Here is a 19,502-nt window from a genome sequence, read left to right as displayed (position 1 = left end):
GAGAGGAGCCGGCCGCGGCGCAGCGGCAGCAGCCCCGGCAGGAGACCCGACGCCCGCGGGGCCCGGCTCCCCCCCCCCGGCCGGCTGGGCGGCGATGGCGGCGGGCGGCGGGCGGCGGGCGGGCCGCCGGGCTTAGGGTGCGGGCGGCGGCGGCGGGGCTGAGGCGGCCCACCCCCCCCCCCCTCCCGCCCGCGGGCGCCGCATGGCGCGGGCCTGATGCCGGAGCGCGGCCCGGTGCCGCGGCGGCGCTGCGGGAGGAGGATGGCGGGGCTGGCGTGGAAGTGGCCGCGCACCCGCCTGCCCGTGGGGGCCAGCGCCCTGGGGGTCTTCGTCCTCTGCTGGCTCTACGTCTTCCCCGTCTACCGGCTGCCCGACGAGAAGGAGATCGTGCAGGGGGTGCTGCTGCAGCAGGGCAAGGCGTGGAGGAGGAACCAGACTGCGGTCGCCCTGTTCAGGTAGCACCGTGCGCGGCCCAAGGGCGGCCGGGGACGGGCGGCCGGCGGCGGGCGGCCCCGCGGAGCGGCGGGCAGGCGGGCGGCGGGAGCCCGGCCGGGCGCCCTCCCCACCCCGCCGAGCCCCAAACTTTTGGTTTTTTTACCTAGCTGACCCTTTGTTTCTTGCCGGCGGGGAGGGGCGGGCAGGGCCCCCGCTCGCCCGGCGAAACTTTTTGGGCGCCTCTGTTTGCTGCGGGGAGGAGAAGGGGCTCGGCGCGGGGGACGGGGGGGCTTCTTTCCCTGCGCGGGGAGATAAGCCCACCTCGGACGCCTGTCCGAGGAGGGCTGAGGGTTCCGGGGCTTGCGGTGTTGCCCGCACAATAGGATGCTTCTGGCTTCCCGGATCGCAGCTGCGCGGGCAGCCCCGCTCTCTGGCTCCTAACAAAGCCGGGGGCTCGGAGCCCCGCTTCGCCTAGGGACTGCGAGTGCCGGCCTGCTGCCGGAGGGGGCCCAGCCTGGGGATCTCCCCCCGGGACGCGCGAGGGAAGGGCTGCGTGGATGTTCGTTCGCGTCAGCGTCCTCGCTCCCAGGAACACTTCGGAAGCTCCGCGCTGGTCCTTGACTCTCTTCAGTTTATGATAGAAGCCACGTGAAAAGGCACCTTTTTCTCTTCTTCTTCTCCTTTCTTGGACGCGGCTGGGAAAAGGCACCTTTTTCTCCTCTGCTTCTCTTTTCGACGCGGCTGGGAAATGGCGATAATCCTTGGAGCCCTTCTCACCTTCCCCAGCTGCACAGGAGAGGAGGAGTGTTGCAGTCAGGGTGCCACATCCGAGCGCGGTGGAGAACTAGGTCCCTGCAGCGGGGAGGATTTTTTTGAATGACCCTGGCTTAGAAGCGTGTGCAGTGGAGATCTGCATCCCCTTGAACATTTCTTACACGTCTAGGTAGAATACAGACAATTGGAAGAGAGGCCGATTTCCCTCCCTTTCCTGGAGGGAAGCTGGGTTTTCTCCCTATCCTCTAAGCAGCAAATGAAAGATCAGAGTGAGGGGTAATCAAACTGCCTGCAAAAAGGCCCTCTTTCTTTAGTAGATGCTGGAATGCATCAGATCCAAATTCCAAGGGCCATCTTTTCCTTTTTAAAGTGGTGTACAGCTTTATTGATGTTCTTCAATAATTTTTGAATGCAACTCGACTCACGTTTGTCACGAACTGGAGCTGGCATGTGATCGCTTAGTATCTTCTCTGTTGGGATAACAGAAACTTTACAGTTCTTCAAAAGCACATTCTTCCTTTAGCCCCTGAAGCTTGCAGGAAATACAAGCAATGAGAGGTGCTAAGTGGGCGTGGGTTAATACCATCTCATTGGGTAGGCCTGGAAGAAGTCCTTCCTTTAATACAGAGCCAACAGTAAGGTACAGGTGCAGGATCCTTTTCCTAAAACACTAACTAACACTAGAAACTAGGCTGATCTGCTCAGATACTAATTCATCTTAAGCCTGTTGTGCCACAGACTCCCATTTTTGGGGCTAGATGAATCCAGATTTTTTTTTTTTAAATTACCCTGATGGATGATGTAGGAAGGAGTTCGATGTATTGTCTTTCATGTTTGTAAACCAAACGTTGTTTGAAGATTGATAACGGGGCTGCACCTTCAGTTTAAAAAAACAGTTTTTAGACCATTTCCACCACATGATTTAGTAACAAAAACTCTGCGTGGGTCGTCAACTTGCCCATATGTTTTTCTACTCCCTAAGCATAGTGATTATCTCGGAGATGCTATTGAAGAGAGTCTCTTGCAATAAAAGGAGCTATTGTTTCTTGTCTGTGTCTCTTGATGAGTTGGCGCAGTGCTAAATACAATGAGCTTTAAATCAATCTGCTTCAAAAAATAAAATTTTTAAGAGGAAACGTACACTGGAGATGTGTAGTGAGTATACCATAATATTCAAATAATTATGACATAGAACTCTTAACTTTGCTGCACAAATTTGCTTCTCAGTATTGGTAGAAGATGATGAAGTTGAAGTCTGTGTCAGGTAAGCTGCTGTATATTGTAAGGTGATAAACAGAAACAATATCCCACTCTTTGCTACAGTTCTGCTCTCTCTGCTCTGCAAGAGCACTGTAAAAGCTCCAAGTTTCAGTTTCTGCTCGAAACTGCGTATGAATGCGAGTCTCCGTTTTAACTGGGGAGTAGATATAGAGCTTCACAGAAATCCTGCCTGCGGACTTTGGAGTAATGCAGCTTTCCATACTAGCCTAATATTAAGTGGGTTTTAATGTATTATTAATATTTTATTATTTAAGAATGGCATTAATTGCCATTCTCTCTAGCCCTCCTGCCACACAGTCTGGTTACCAAACAATTTTGGTTTTACTCAGTTTTGAAGAATAAATTTGAATTTATCTGTGCTAAAAATCTATATGAGAAAGTGCAAATTTTCACATTATTATTTTGTATAATACAGTATTTGTGGTACTGTACAGGTGTTTGAATAGCCAGGTTCTTGCTACGCAGAGAAAACATCTGATGGTTTTGTATCTTTCTCCTCCTATAAACTCACTGGAGTCCTATTGCTGAAGTAGATTTATCATCCTCAAGTAATTATTAAATTGATCAAAACATAGTTTTCAAAGGTTGCAAGTGTTATTCCCCCTTTGCCTTCTGTACCTGGATCAAGACAACATCAGTAAGTAACTTAGCAGGGTCAACGAAAACATCTGTGGTAATTTGGGTTGAACCCTGGGCAGCCGAGTGCCAGTAACTCCTCAATCTCCACTGCTCCTTCCTCCTCCTCTCTCTTCAGCCAGAAACCTCGTGTAAAGATCTGACCTGTGTAAACTCTTGCTTACGCAAGAACCCAGACTGTCCTGGTGCTTGTGGGATGGTTTACATGAGGGTTTTGTGTTTGAGTATAGATTTGCAGAATCGGTTTTCAAATATAAATACCTGTGCAAATAGCCACAAATTGCTGCTTTTGAGGTGTGTGTTGCCTTACTGCAGCTGCGAGTAAGGACAGTTTGTGGGAGAAACAAAATGAGCAGGATTAAGCCTTTGACTCCGGCCTGAGCCTGTGTTTAAAGTGTGCTGGCAGCCTTGACTCTGCACACACGACTTCTGTGAGTAATCCTGGCATGATGAGTGTGTGGAGTCCCGCTGCCAGCAGCGCAGTGGGTGTCTGTGCAAGAGCTGCCTGGGTTCTTAGATGGAAGGACAGATCCCCAAAAGCCTGAAGATACAATTGCGGTTATTAAAAGAGCTCTTGGTCCAAATCCTTTCCTCAGTTGAACGTAGCTCCCTTTAAAGTCTTCAAATTCTGGCCATTCGAAACTCAGCACAGCCCAGTGGCAAGCTATCGCTATTAGCATCCTTTAAATTTCAAGACACTAGTGACTGAGAGTAGTCAACCTCTCTGCTGTGGAAACATCTCATCTCTTTAGAAATACTGAATAATAGTCTGTCAGTCAGATGGTAAACTGCTTGATCTTGAACTACAAAGTGGTCAGAATAGGAATGAGACCGTCATTAGAGTCACTAATGGCTAACGTGTCTAATTTACCTACAATATAATGGCTTGTCATCCTCTGAGGTGGTTAATGTTATTGCGCCCTAATTGTTTTTACAGATTGCTTAGGGTTTTTTTAAGGGCCTAGTGCTGCTTAAATTATTTGGGCAAAAATGTTGTTAATTGCTGTTTGTTATTAGCAAAGTAAATGATGTACAATAATACCTTTAGGATTATTTTATTTAAAAAGATTGCAATTGAATAAAGGCAGAGCTGGATCTTTTCATCTGCCTTACGAGCTCCGTACAACCACAAATCCCAAGCGCCGTACGTTTATCTGACACTTCTGCTTTGTTTGTTGCCCAGCGTGGACCTCCTCTGGGGAGTGAGTACACTTGTGGGGGGCAGTGGGCCTTTGACTGTCAGGGCTCCCTCCTAAAAGGCTGGATGGCAATTAGAGGTTAGAGGTTCTTCGGGAAGAGATGGGACAATCTTGTCTGCAAGGCAACAGAAAGGCTACCCTTGAGATTCAGATTGCTTTCTTGCTTCTGCTGCAGCAGCTTTGTGTGATGCTGAAAGGTCACCCTGGGTTTATTCTGGGGGTGGCTCGGTTGAGTTGGTGGCAGATGTCTCCTGTGACCTCGCTGTTTGTGACCTGCCTCCAGTCCAGAGCATCTGCTACAACTTGGCTCTGCTCCCCAGTGCTGTCCTCTCTGTCCCTAGAGCCAAACTGGCCATGCTTTTCTTGGCAGGTGGCTTCTCCACTGCTTTTTCGTTGGGTTTGGCCTCTTGTCCATTTTCCAGAGACAGAGAGGAGAAGCTATGGGCCTGAAATCACACAACAGGGTCAGTGGCTGAACTGGGCAGACTATCCAGATGTAGTGCACTCCGGTCCTTGCAGTGTGGATGTGGACAGACTGTGTGGAGCCTCTTCTACTGTTAGCTTTTGTGTGCCTTGCAAAAATAATGCTCTGATGCCGCTATGCGGCGTGCTGGGGGGGGTCTTCCCACTGTAACCTTCTCTGCCAGCTGTTAATGTCTGTGCCTAGAGTGCAGTCACAACAGGTGCTGAAGAACATCCCCTTGTGCAAATCGTTTTTCATTTTAGATTGTATTAATGCAGAACTGGAATTCCAGGTCACTTCTCTGTCTGGGTAAGACAAATGCTATTGCCAAGTCAGCAAGAGGTTGTTTAGTTTCAATCGCTTTTTTTTTTCCTCCTCTTTTGATGTGAGCATTGCAAATTATGTGAGTAGTGTGATCTACCGGGATATTTCAAGGCAAATCTTAGATGAAACTTCATATTGCTCAGGTTGACTAGGTAAGAGTTTTGCCCTGCTTAAACAGCTTTATCAGATACTGAATTATTCCTGCTTCTTTCACTGAGACAAATGAAGAATAGATTTGGGATTAGAGCTGGGAGATGCTGGATTAGATGAGTCTACCTCTGTGGCTCGTGAAGCCCTACCCTAAAACCATCAGATATGCTCAAATGTTGTGCGTTGGCAGTGGCCAAATCCAGCTTATTTTGCTCTCCTGAGTAGGTGTCACTACTGCCTGGCTGTGTTTTTAACTCAGTTGTTAACATTTTGAATGACTTTTTTGCGGTTGTATTCGCTGCATTGGTGGTAATTGGGTATTTGTAATTTGTAGTTTCTTGGCGTCTCCAGCTGAGATGGGAAGTTGTTTTGGTGGAGAGGTACAATTTGAAGAGCAGATTAAAGGTGAGAGAAAAAAAGTGTTCTTATCCCATTTTATTATTTGGAGGCTGTGGTGAAGAAAGCAAGCCGCAGAGAGATCTGGCATCTATATCTTCAAGGGCTTTAGGTGTCTTTGCTAAATTACATGAAAACAATGAGAGTTAGTTATCTGAGTTAGTTCATGGCGTCTTTGCAGACGAGGGGTGTGGTGGCAAGATAGGAATTGACTTAAATTCCTGAGTTCCAGATCACGGTATCCTCCCTCCTTACCCCAAAGCAGCATTTTCTTACAGACTTCTGTTCCGCCTTCTTACGAAACAGACAGTCGAGATCCCTGTTTCTAGTATCTGCTCTTGCAGAGTTTTGGATTGCTGCTTTACTTTGAATTTGTAAAAACTCCAGTGCTGCCAGCATTTACAGGAGGGTGTAGCCAACTCCCTGAGGCTCTTTTCCTGTTAGCTGGGAGCATCCGAAGGCCCAGAGCCAGGCACTGGGGAACAGGAGGAACAGAGACTTTACCGGAATTTAGGTTACCCGTCTAGGGCCCCGAAAGTCTGGTATGTACATACACAGACACTGCTGGATGTATGTATTTTCACATCTGTGCTTTCCCTTTTTCTACCTTACAGTGGATGGAATGGGCACTGAATCATCCATACAATATAGTAACCGGTGATTTATTCCTCTACTTGTAATTTTCATCTTCAGAGCAGCCAAGAGTGTTGCTCCCATTTGCTGTGTGTTCAATGACATGTATAAAAAGACCTATTTTTGAGGCTAGCTCCTACTAGGTAAATGCATGGAAAATGAATTGTCTTTCCTGCTTCAGTATTTATCCTCCCACAGTGAGGATGAACCTCACTGAACTGAGGAGGCTGTTTGGACTGCAGTCTTCTGTTGTTCCAGTTTTCTAAGCACCAAAAAATACTTAATTTTAAATCTTTGTATATATATTAATCTTTTTTTGCATGCTGCATGAGGTTCCCAAAATGTAAGAAAATTGCTCCTAATGTTAAATCATTTTAAATAACTGCATGCAGTTAAATTCATACTGAAGCACATTAGCCTATGTTATGTAGTATTTGCAAACCTCAGTGGAGATTCAGGTTTTGTCCTGTCACAACTTTTACATACAGAAGACCAGAGACAATTCTTCTCCCAGGTCTTGGAACCTAAACTGATTAGATAAACAGAGGATGGGGTGGGACGTGGCACGTGGCACTGATAAGTCACTTAACCCTAGGAAAGTCTTTGTCTGTAAAGTGATTATTATGGAAGCTCTGAGCTTCATGAAGATGCTGCGCCTGTTGCCTTGACCTTAGTGGTATTTGAAATTTTTAACAAGGTGAATTACACAGTGGAGAACAATATCCTGGCTTTGCCCAGGATTCTGGAGGTGGCTTTCTCACTGCTCCATTCAGGAAGAAGGTGAAGGCTGTGAAATTAGATTGTTGTAAAATATTTTCTGGCCAGCAGAGTGGTGGTTTTTTTGTTGTTGTATTAAATCAACAGACTGAATTATTTTGACTTTATCTATTCTATCTGCCTGGAAAATGCCCTCCTGAATTTCTTGGTTTAGAGATTCTCTTTTCAAGTGGAGATGTGGCTACTATCAGGCTTTTAAAGCTGCTGGGAACATTCCGTGCTCTGAGTGGTTTTCAGTCCAAGAATGTGTGCAGTGAGATTTATCCCAGCTATGCAGATTAGGAATTTTGATTAATGGAGTGGGTTTTCCCTCTGTTAATACCATTTTTAATATGAAGAAATACCTGGGCTATTTACTAGTGATAGGCCGCCTGAATGTTTGCTGGAAGAATGATCCAAATACTTGTGCTGAGGGTTTGATGGGTACTGGTTCTTCTTGCTACTGGTACCTGGAGGTACCAGCTTACTACCTGTCAAGTGCTTAATGCTTTTGTGTAAATTTTTGTCTTCTTTCTGTGGCTTCCACTGAAGCATTAGTCTATTTAAAAGGGAATAGAATAGGTCTTTATTCCATATATAGTATTCACTTGAGAAATGAATCCCTGTTCCTGGATAGTAATGCACAGTTTTACTTCATTTTCCCTGATGAGTTGCAATGTTAGCAATGCTTGCAGGGTCTTCTTTTTCTAAATGTCAATAAACTTTTAATTACTGATGGGTAAATATTTTCATTACATTTCAGACTCTTATATTTGTCACAAGTCCTCACCGGTATTTCAATGATGGTATGTTACCATTTGTAATAGGTTGTATGCTCTGCCTGGCTCAGTATTTAAAAGCATGTATGTGGAATCAGACATGTGCCTTTGTGGGGAAAAACACAGGAAAGGATTAACCAGAGGCTAAGGTTAATAAGCCAAAGAATGAATCTTCAGCTGCTGCTGAAACTCAGATTCTCTACTTTTGACTCTACTATTTATTCTTTGGGCTAAGTGACTGCTTGTTTTAACCATTGTCCTTCTCTTTTAGCTGTTCTTCTTTGTTCTCTGTTCTTTCCATTTATCTTTTCTTCTATCAAAGTCCCATCTGGGGAGAAAAAACACGTAGAGCTTGTGTGCTGTTTGCTGCCATCGGCCTGCTCAGCTGCCTTGTACGTGCATTTTTCTCCCCCCCCCAGATCTGTCTGGAGTGTTCGGTCTCTGTCATCTCTCACTTACTGAGTGATGCTGCCGGCCAGCAGCGCACCCCTCAGCTTCATGCTGTCACGTCGCATTTGCTGGCAGCCCCCGAGCAGTGGTGTTCCCTAATGCCTCGTGTGGTGCCTTACGTGGCATTGTGCGTTGGGCCCTACAGCACTGCCCGGTGTCTCAGACCCACTCGCCCCACAGCACAGGGGTCTTTCGGTCCCCTACACGCTGGCCCCATGGGAGCACCTCCGTGTCATCCTCAGGTGCTCCTCAAGACTTCTGCTGCAGTCGTGGGAGTCGGAGGGTGAAATGGTATTTGGCAGGTAGCAACTTGGAGCACAGTGAGAGCTGCTTGTGTGGAACGGGAGGAAATTAGGACCTGAAGAAAGGCTGGGAGGCAAAGAAGGGAAGGAGGTATAAGGCTAGTTGGGGAGTTGAGCATGAGTATTTGTTACTCTTTCTTCTTGAAGCATCCTTTCAGTTGGTCTTCATGTTCTCTCATGGTGAACCTGACCCATGGGAGTCATGGACTTAGTGTGTTCCGTCTCCAGGTCATGTGAAAGCTTGGTGGGGGCCCCAAGAAAGGTGGGAGCTGCAAGATCTGTGGGCTCTCACTGGACTGCAGCAGTGAGTGCTGCAGTAGACATCCCTAAGTAGCTGGAAGCGTAATGTTTAGGTTGTAATCTTTAGATTACCTTCACTTGTTTATGGGTGATTTTACTGTCCATCCACTCAGGCAACATTAGGTTCTTATTTGTCTGAGCAACGTTCAGACTGTTTGCCATCTCCTGCATTGTGCCATTTACTACTTAATGGCAATGTAAAAGGCATGGGAATAAATCCATATAGGGTATGGCCATAATACGGGATAGAAAGGAAATGCAATATTCATGAGACAATAGTGGAGGAGTGCTGTTGGATCAGACGAGAACGGGAATGATGGGGAGAAATCGCTTGCTACAGCTTGCTTGAAGATAGATTGTAGCAGTGCTTGCACAACCATGTGCTCTTTGCCTTTCCTGGCCTCCCTCAGATTGCTGCTCTAGGAGGGCAAATAGTGACAGAGCAACTTGTGCAATTGTTAACCCTGAAAACAAGTGAATAAGGAGCAGACACAAAGGGCTGTGAAGCAGGAAAGTGTTGACTTGTTTCTTCTCACAGCCTTTAAGCACAGGAATGGGTAGGAGCAATGCAGTGAGATGAGTGAGGTGGTGCGGTTCTGAAGCACAGAGGATGCTTTTGTGTTATATTATGTAGCGTTCTTTGTGATGCACACTACTGCCTCACATGGGTTAAGACTTTACAAATTTTTTTTCCAATGTTTGCTGCAAGTGCGGAGTCTAGGTTAGTATGCGTATGTGTGTTTGATGGGTACGATGAGGATAGCCATTTCTGGAGTACGTGAGTGAACTATCAAGATGCCTGGAGTTCATGCTAATGCTTGAATAAGCCTGTGTGGGGAAATACAGAGCTAAAGAGCTTGCATCAGTGGAAGGCTGTATGTTTCTGTGTGATCCAGACGTTTCTGCAGAGCAACAAGATTTCCAGAAAAGTCAGAACAAAGAAAGTTTTAAAAGGGAGGTGAACAAATAGGGAGAATCTTCAATAAAAGTAAGTCATGTCTTGGGCAGGAAAAAGAGGGGGGAAAATACTTTTCTGGGAAGGAGGGAAAAAAACCTGCAAAAGGATCGTGAGGTGCACAGAAGGATCATGGGCCATGCTAGAGCAGTTGATTGCAACCCAGGTTGAGTGAAAAATACCTTTGAAAGAAATACATGCTGGATTTAATTTTTATTTGCTTTTTACTAGACCTCTGTAATTTTTATGATATTAATTAAGAAATACTGATGGGATGAGAAACTTAAGTCTGTCTACGTATGTCTGTCCCACACTTCTGAAGAGCTATCTGTAAACGAGATGGCTCACCTGTAAATTCTCAGAAAGTTTATGCTTCATCCACAACTATTCTTTGGTTACATGGAGAGGAGTTATAAATTTATCACTGTGAGGGTCTTAATTCTGGAGTATTAGGAAACCTTTTGACAAGGGCCATGACCCCGACTGTTTTCAGGCTCTGGAGTTCTGAGGCTCAGCAGTCCAGGGGATGTCCACCTGCAAAATTTCGCCTGGCTTGGTGGTGGTTACTCCTCTTGCAGAGCAAAGCAGGAAGAGATGCTGAACTATGTATGCTTGCGGTTAGGGGCAGTTAATAGGACCTGGGGAATGCTACAATGTCTGCTATTGCCCACCCTTGTAATAGTTGTGCCAGCTCCTGCAATCAAGTGAATGTGTGATGGTCTTGATTTCATGGAATAAAAATGAAGAAAGAATTTTTTAGTCCTCATGGCTAAAGTGAAGGGCTTGAAAACATGAATGGCAGCTTGAGCCCCAAAAGGCAAATAAAAATCCATTGTGGGCTGTTGTTTTTCAGATGCCTAATTTTTGTGCCTTAATCATAATTTTGGGGGCCTGACTCATGACTTTTAAATGTTAGGAATTGCTATAGTGAGAATTACTTATCAGCCTATAATTAGATGCATTTTTTTAACTAAGGAAACTGCAACAGTGAAGGGAATAAGAGAAACAAAGCCAATCTGGGCATTCCTTTATAGGTCATATTATTAATTGAACATTTTGTCTTGGCACCCAGCAAGCATCTAGCACAAACACACTTGCTGAGCCTTATGGACAAACGCTGAAAATCTCCAGGGTTTAGTATGCCCACTTGAATGAAGCAGTAAAAATGTACGAGAGATTTATTCTTTCTAACCCACTCCAGTCATTGCCTTTAAATGTTTAAGCATATCCAGAAGGGAACAGCAGAGTGTGGAACTTGAGCTAGCTGATCCAAAAATGGTAACAACAACAAAAAGTAAACCTATCATTAGAGAAATCATGTGTTTTGATAGTTCTGTTTAGACAACAGAACAAGTGAAAACACTTATCTCGTGTAGTTCAGTAAATGCTAATGGGTCCAGCATGTGATAACATGTTTATTTTTGCCTTGGGTCTTTGATGAGTGAACATAGTGCTTTTTCTCATTTTGTTTTAAAAAATCTGTTTTGTGCTTCACTTGTCAAACAGGCCATTGCTAGTGAAAGTCTTGTGCTAAGAGGGTTCAAGTTGTTGTTCTTCCCCACCTAATCTGTGGAAAAATGTATTCGCTGGCCTGAGTAGTTATACTGTCAGTTGGTTTTATAAGTTTAGTACAAATTCTGCTTTCTCTTCTGCTGTGGAACAGCAGCTCTACATCATGGAGAAAAGCAAAGTTACCTCTGCTGGCATGAGGCAAATGGGCTGGTGGGGTTTCCAGTGGGGTGCAGGCTCTCTTCTTTGTACCATAACCAGGAGCATGTGTGTAGTGTGCTTTCACTTGAAATCACAGGTCAGCCTAGATGAATATGAGCTTGCTCAGGACTGCAGAGCTTAAGTTCTTTCCCAGATTTGACTCAATCATTTGGTTTCAGGTGGTGTCCTGTGTGGCTGTTCAGTCTGTCCTGTTGTCATGGTTTAAGCCCAGCTGGCAACAAAGCACCATGAAGCCACTCGCTCGCGCCACCCTGGTGCGATGAGGAGGAGAAAATATGGGTCGAGACCAGGACAGGGAGGGGTCACTCACCAGTTATGGTCATGGGCAAAAGACAGACTCAACCTGGGGAAAAACAAAATCAATTTAATTGACTACCAATCAAATCAAAACAAGGATAACGAGAAGTAAAACCAAATCTTAAAACACCTTCCCCTTGCCCCTCCCTCCTTCCCAGGCTTAACTTTACTCCCAATTTCTCTGCCTCCTCCCCCGCAGCGGCGCAGGGGGACGGAGAATGGGGGTTTGAGGTCAGTTCATCACACCTTGTCTCTGCCGCTCCTTCCTCCTCACTCCTCCCCTGCTCCAGTGTGGGGTCCCTCCCACAGGAGACAGTTCTCCACAAACTGCTCTGGCATGGGTCCTTTCCACGGGCCATAGTCCTTCAGTCACAGCCTGCTGCAGCGCGGGCTTTCCCACAGAGTCCCGCCCATCTTGGGGGGCATCCCCCTGCTCTGGCATGGGCTCCTCCCTGGGCTGCAGGGGCATCCCCTCCTCCTCCTTCTTCACTGACCTCGGGATCTGTACAGGGGTTCCCCTCACATTCCAATCCCCCTACTCACCGCAGGTTCCCCTTCTGAAATCTGTTCTCCCAGAGGTGCTACCGCCATTGCTGATGGGCTCGGCCTGGGCCAGAGGTGGGTCCGACTTGGAGCCCGGGAAGCTTCTAGAAGCTTCTCACAGGAGCCACCCCTGCAGCCCCTCCCCTGCTACCAAAACCCCACCACACAAACCCAAAACACCTGTGAGACTCTTACTTGTTTCCATTTAAGATCAACAACTGATTTTGCCTTAGAGAAATTAAAAAGAAATCCTAAAAGTGCTGAGAAGTAAGTTGTTTCTACTCATGAAATGCCCCCGGTCTACAGGTATTTCTTAAACAGTTTGGTAACTGCTAAGAACAGGTTAGCTTTCAACAAGTTTAATGAATAAATAGCTAGGCTTTGTAATTTCATTATCACCTTTTTGGGTCTAAACTAAATGGGCTGAATGTATCGGGGGGAGAATCTCCCAAAACACGCTGGCTCTGGACCAGGCATCAAGCACATGAACATAATTTAAAAGTATTTTTAAACCAACTTTCAGGCAGTATTCCTGTCTTAAGATGCCTAGTTGAAGGACTAAGTAGGTTGAATGATTTATTTAATGAATTTTTGCTTTTATCCTCATACTTAGCAGATTTCTTGCATTAATTGCTTGAAGGTTTGTTTAGGATTTTTTGCTTGTTCTTTTTAGCAGAGTCTTTTAAATATTGATACTGTAAACCACCATAAAACTTAATAAAGTTGATTCACAGTGAAAAGTACTTCGGGTACTCTGGGCTTGTCCTTCCCCTGAGGAAGCTGGTACGCCTCCTCTCAAAAGAATACTAACATTTCTTACTTGGTTTATCAATGTTTGTATGACATTGAGTGTTTTGATAGCAGACCCGCGCTGGCCCACTCATCCATTTATTTTAAACTGAAGCAGTTCATGAAGGCTCTACTCAGAGTTAATCTCTACAGCCAGCACTGCTGTAATGTCCTCTCTGCTTACCAGAGCATCCTCTGAACACCGGTGTCTGTTGCTGTTTTAGCAGCTCTTTGCTGGAGGGATCCATTGCTGTCTTAAGCCGTAATATCTGGACGCTCCCAGTATTAGAAAGGGAAAGAAATGTTACAAGTGTGCTGGTGGGGAGGTACCCTTAGGGGTTCTTCCTTTCCCTCATCAGGCCCTGGCATCCCTCCGTGCCCGGAGGCCGGCTGGCAGCTGCGGATGCTGTCCCTTGAGAGCTTACTCACAGGTGACATTGCAGGCGCAAGCTCAAGAATAACTTGTGCCCCCCTGTTTTTGAAGCGGATTACCTTAATGCTTTGGATCAACTCTAAAACTACCTCAGTTGTCACCGGCATCTCTTCCCGCTTTAAAGAGCAAGTTGTTCTATAAATAGCACTGCTAATTAGGCTCCGTTTGTGTCCCGGTTCCCTCAACTCCTTTTGTCCCGTGAGATGACCGTGTGGAGCGAGAGGCGGCGGGTGCTGACCGAGCAGCCGGCTGCGCTCAGGCAGGGTGCGCGGCTCTGCTGGCGTGGGGCTCATAAATTTGGGTCTCCCTTCTACCCAGGTTTTCACAAAACTTGTAGGATCTTCATCATATTCGATACTTCCCCTCTTCCCTGTTCAAATGTTGCTGAAGTTAACCAACAAATTCAGAAGTCTGCGAGGCGGACAGGACAGGTATATCAGCCAGTGCCCTCACGTAAGCTTTGTTTGCCATGCCTATTTAAAATACATCCTTTTCTCCCAGGTGCCCTCAGAATTGCTTGCCGGCTGCCAGAGCCCTGCCTCTCTGGCTGCTTCAGCCTTTCTGGGCCGGGCCAGCCCAGCCCCTGCTCAGCGGGGAACAGCCTCCTCTTCGTGACGAAGGGCAGGCAGCTTCCTGCAGCGGCCAGACCTCTGTCCTCCTCCCAGCATGCCTCCCCTGCTGGGAGCACAGCTCGGACCAAGCCATAAACCATAGCGAGCCGTCAAGCCGGGAGCAGACAAATTCACATATTCTCAAGGACAAGAGCGTGCTCTTTCCTGCCTGCAACGAACCACATACGATATTCCTTCTCCCCTCCCCGTGGTAGTCTTGTTCTGGTTGCTGGCCGTTCTCAGGGACAGGATGTCTTCCTTCATATATTCTTATTCTTACTTAAAAACTGAGTTTTCTACTGGGAAACTTGTCAGAACCCTCTTGTCGGGTGAGAGGAAGGGATTGGGGAGTGGGGTACTCCAGAAGGAAAGAAAATATACATGCTCGGCAGGCAGGGTGGGAGGGGGTGACGGTAAGGTGGTGAGATGGAGGTGCCTTGGGAGGTTGGAAGGGAGGTGGAAGGTTGGTAGGGTTTAACACAATAGAGGCAAGTATTTTGTAATAGGGGCGCTGAAGAAGAAGAAACATTAAAAGCAGAGAATAAAGTAAAGAAACATCTATGTGAAGCAATATATCAGAGAAAGACAGACTGTAGTTAGGAAATTTGAGAACAAATATGTGGATAAATCAGAAGGGCAATCAATTAAGAATGAAACATTCAGTGAAGTGGACAATTTACAAACAGCTCAGTTAGTTAGGCAAGATAACCCAAGGAGGTAACAATTAATTAAAACAACACGGGTTAAATTATAATCTCAGTTAAGAAGGTCAAGTATCAGATGGAAGCAGATCACCTGAGTAAATTGAGGGTCCAGTTTCAATGGCCTATGTGAGGTATGAGAGACTATGAAACTGTCATAGGAGAGGGCATTTTCCTGCCACAAGATAGGAGGAATGGGAATCATTTTGCTCTAGAGATGACTGTTAAAGTGGTGAGATTTGGAAGCAGAGTGATGAAATATGTGGAGTACAGCCCACTCACTGCAGCTATCTCTGGTACCTGTCCTACTTAAGAGCTGTGGCAGGAAAAATGTCCATATGGTTAGCAATAAGACAGGAAAACAACATTTGTTGCTCTGTTTTTTTCATTCTGTGATTGCATGTTGCCAACTAGACAATCCACAGACTTGGCATCTAGTGAACTTTATGTTTGCTGAGGTTTAGACTGTCCTCTGGGACACTGGCAGCTCATGCTTGGGGATGATGAATTGCAATGGGCAATTCTTTGACTTCTCATATCTAAAACTGGGGTTGGTTACTATGGTTTTGGGGTGAGACTTTAAAACAAAGGCACTCTTTGTTCTCTCTGGGTGCCACCCATAGCATTTCTGCTGAGATGACTTCTCACTTGGTGTTCTAGTAGGGTCGTACACATGGTTGGCATTAAATTGATGCATAGGTAATGTGTATTTTGAAACAGGGACTCAAAACTGCGCTGTGCTGGGGATATTCAGCTACTCCAGAATTCCTTGGCCACCCGCACTTGGCTAGTTTTGGTTCCAAACCGTGGAACAGCTCTGAGAAGATGACGGTTTTGTGGGGGCAGACATGGAGCTTCTATGCTTCTGGTTGTCAAATGCCAGCACCTTCTCCAGACTGATCTCACTGGGCAGGAGGCAGAGTGGAAAGCGGTGAAATTCTGTCTCAGGTGTTCTCTCTCTCCCCCTCTTTCTTGTTTTGCAACATTTTCATCATCTAGCTTCTGCCCCAAATATATGTGCTTTCCTGTGGCTGTGAAAATACACCCTTTGGGGATCTGCAGGGCAGATTTGTGAGAAGTGTGCAGCATAAATCAATTGGTAACGGACTTCTATTACAGTGCATAAGAACACAGAAATGTCTTTAGTAGGACAGATTACTAGATCAGGTCCATTTAGTTTGGTTTCCTATCTCTGTCAAGGGCTGGCACCAAATGTTGCAAAGTCATGCAATAGATAGGGATATGTAGTATAATCTCCCAAATAAATCAATGTCTCAGATTCTTATAGTTAGGAGTCTTACCCTTCAGTAACTTGGTTTAATACTTCATTCAAAATTACTGTTGTTAATTATAACCACCTTTCATATTCTTGATGCATACATAAACAATCAATCCCTTCTTAACCTTAATTATGCTTAATTTAGGAAATGCAGGTGTTCTCAGAATGGTTAGTTCTTAAATATATAGGCCTCGGTCTCATTCTTAGATTGCTGCTTAATCACGTTAAAAAATATATTTCCTCTCTGGCTAGTATACTTTCTTTGTACTAATTTGCTTATTTATCTGGTTTATTTTTAGACTGTAACATTGTACCAGAAAACAAAATGTCATCATGCTGTTGAAAACTAAATAGCTCATCTTCAGTCCTGTAGTAAACAATTTAATTACTGTGGAAACTGAATTATTGCTCTTTAGAATTGTTCAGTTATTACTTCTGAAATATGATTCTTCTCTCTAAATTATTAACTGCTTGAATTTCTTGAGATCAGTAGCACAGACCAACTGAAGGACATTCCCTTGATTAAATATAGCTCTATAACTTGTCATGCATTCTTGAGCTGCAAGGTGATTTTTCAAGATGAGTTTGAGACCTAAAAAGCTGGGAATTGGACTGCCCAGTTGCTGGATGCTCTCAAACGCTGTGTGAATTTTCACCAGCTAGTTTCAGGCCTGGGAGCTCTGAATGTAATGAAAGGCTCACTCAAAAGCATTTCTAGAAAGCAAATGTTGGGTTAACTTTGGTGCAGTGCACATCCTGTGGGTGTGAACATGAAGGTCTTCTCATGCTGGTCACGGAGACTAACATTTGTCTGCCTGACAGGACACATTTCTCATGTTCACTCAGTAGCAGGAAGAAAAACCACAAACCCAGCAACCATATTGGAGTCTATTGTCGGTTCATCATGAAATCAGTCCAGTGCTGCCCCAGCAAGCTGGGGAGGAAGGGGTCAGAAAGAGAGAGCGTCCTGGGTGACTGTCTCCTTGGGCCAGGGACTGCCTCCGCTGCATGGCTCTTCTGTGGGACCCTTGTTTTTGACATGTAGTTTCCACAATACTCATAAATGATTATGAGCTACTTCCAGTCCAGACTGATGAGTTCACCATCAATCAGTATTAATTACAGAATCTGCTACTCTTCTTCCTCACTCCCCTCAGGGTCTTGAATGCCACTGTTTCATGGGCCAGGGTTCCTATTGACTATTACATCCCCAACCAGTGCTTCCTTGTTAGTGAATAGTAGATCCAGCTGTAAGTTGACCCATCAATACCTGTTGCAAAAATTATTCCCGACGCAGTCCAGAAATCTCCCAGGTTGCTTGCATTACTCTGTGTTGCCCTTCCTATAGATGTCAGGGAGATGGAAGTCTGCTAGTGGACCCAGAGTTTGTGATCCAGAGACTTCCTCGAATTGTTTAAAGGAGTCTTCTGTTACCAGCACTATGCCTCACTCTTCTGGAACTGACAGCATGGATGCCTGGGTAAAAGTAAACTCAGGTTACTGATCAGTTTGTAGGAGAGATGGGGTGTTGCCCAAGAGCACCTACAGCTGGAGGTGAAGCAATAGAGTATGAGAGGCAGAAGGTGATGAGAAACAAGAAGATGGTTCCTCCCTTGCGCAGAAGAGTGCTAGCTGACAGTGGTTAAAGGATGTCTCTGCTGTCTTGAAATAGTTTGTTCCCCATGGTGATTACCTAGTGTGAGATGAAGGCAAAAGGTCTGAGCAGACGCACTACACTTCAGCTTGCTGCCTGTTTGCTATGGAGAAGGGCCCTGGTTGTTGGAGCTCCAGCTGTGCAGAGTTTGCATAATTCTTTAGGAGTGGTACAGCTTCTCTTCCCTTTCCCATTCAGTGGGATCACTTGGACATGCTAGCCTGAGAGACTTTGCATGGCTGTGAGTTTTATGTCTTGCTCCTAACTGCTGGTTTATAAATTCCCCTTTCAGCTCTTTTCAGAACCTAGTTCCGGTATTTTTTTATTATTTAGATTTCTTTGGATTATGGGTAGTCTTTGAAAACTAGAGCGTGGCAGCTAATTAAATGTAGGATTTCAACAATCCTTCAAGCAAAAATAGTTTCCTGTGATATGTGTGGCTGTATATGTCAAACGCTTCAGGTTTCACTTTTATTTAGAATTTCATAATGTTGAACTATATATAATTCTTGCAGGCATTACAAGGTAGCATGTTTTGCATTGCTGTAGAATGCCACACAGCTATCTAAACAGCAACAGTTCACCTATTTACTACCTTAACTCTAATGAATCCTGTAACTGGGTTTTGGGGAATAAAGAAGTCTAAGAAAGATGGATTCTGCTCAACCAGTAGAGCAGAAAGAGGAGGGAAAGTAAAACCCCAGACTTGAATTCTGACAGGAACATTTCCTGTAGCTGTAGGGAAGCTGTTTTGCAGCACTGGAACCCTAGGGTTTCCCAAAACCGCCTGCTCGGCATGTGTGCCAGTGCAGAGGAGGTGTGATTGTATAGCTGGGGGCAGGTCCGGCAGATGGCAGAGGCAGGAGAGGTAGATGGAAAATAAACATCTTGGCAAGTTAGGTAGGAGTCATAGCATGTAGTAATCGCTGCAGTTTTGTGTTTGACAGGCTTTTAGGAATTCTTCGCTCGCATTTAATGTTAACTTGTTAAAGGCCACCAGATTAGACAGAGGGGTGAAGTTGAATACGTTGCTTTTTTTGCCAGGACTTCAGGCCTAAAAGAGCTTAGTACATAAATCACGTTTATCCCTAGGGAAGCTGTTTGATTGCTCCAGGTAATGGGGTTTGTGCATTCCTGACTTATTCCTAGCAGCACAAAGCATAGTGCAGCAAACTAGTTAGATTAGGATTGACTCGAACATGGTTGCTGTCTCCTCCTCACCTCTTCTTTTTCACTGCCCAGCAGCTGCCTGGTTTCTACTTCTGCTGCTTCTTCTATGCCTGTTTAGGCAACCTCCCCACCCCTAAGCCCCCCAAACCAAACCCAAACCACTAAACATTGTGTTGTGTTGTGAAACTCCGTGTTTGCAGTGAGTGCTGCCAAATATCAGTTGTTTAATGGTAATGGCAAAATAGTGTGCAGTGAGTTGGAAGCTGGAGTTGTAAATATGTGATGACCTTGATGGCCAAAGCTGTTTGGATTATGCTAAGGACTATTTCAGAGCCCTGACAAGATGTTGTGACGTGCCTGTGAAATTCTGGGAGCTTTGGAAATGTGAGTTTCAGAAACTGTGCTTTCAGTGCCATGTGAATATTTGTCCAGAAAGGCCAGGTTTATGTTCCCTCATTACA

General features: G+C 45.5%; 1 protein-coding gene across 1 annotated transcript in view; it reads left to right on the top strand.

Moving 5' to 3' along the window:
* The first annotated feature begins 136 nt into the window (after positions 1-136).
* ST8SIA1 (ST8 alpha-N-acetyl-neuraminide alpha-2,8-sialyltransferase 1) overlaps positions 137-19,502 on the top strand; it is a 136,702-nt gene continuing 117,336 nt past the window's right edge. The window contains exon 1 of the mRNA XM_052789667.1: positions 137-455. Coding sequence (XP_052645627.1) covers positions 217-455 — 239 coding nt within the window. The 5' untranslated portion in view covers positions 137-216. The remainder of the gene's footprint in view (positions 456-19,502) is intronic.

The sequence above is a fragment of the Harpia harpyja genome, chromosome 6 (assembly GCF_026419915.1).
Source record: "Harpia harpyja isolate bHarHar1 chromosome 6, bHarHar1 primary haplotype, whole genome shotgun sequence".
In the NCBI taxonomy this organism is placed as follows: Eukaryota; Metazoa; Chordata; class Aves; order Accipitriformes; family Accipitridae; genus Harpia; species Harpia harpyja.
This window is presented reverse-complemented; position numbering and strand designations above follow the sequence as displayed.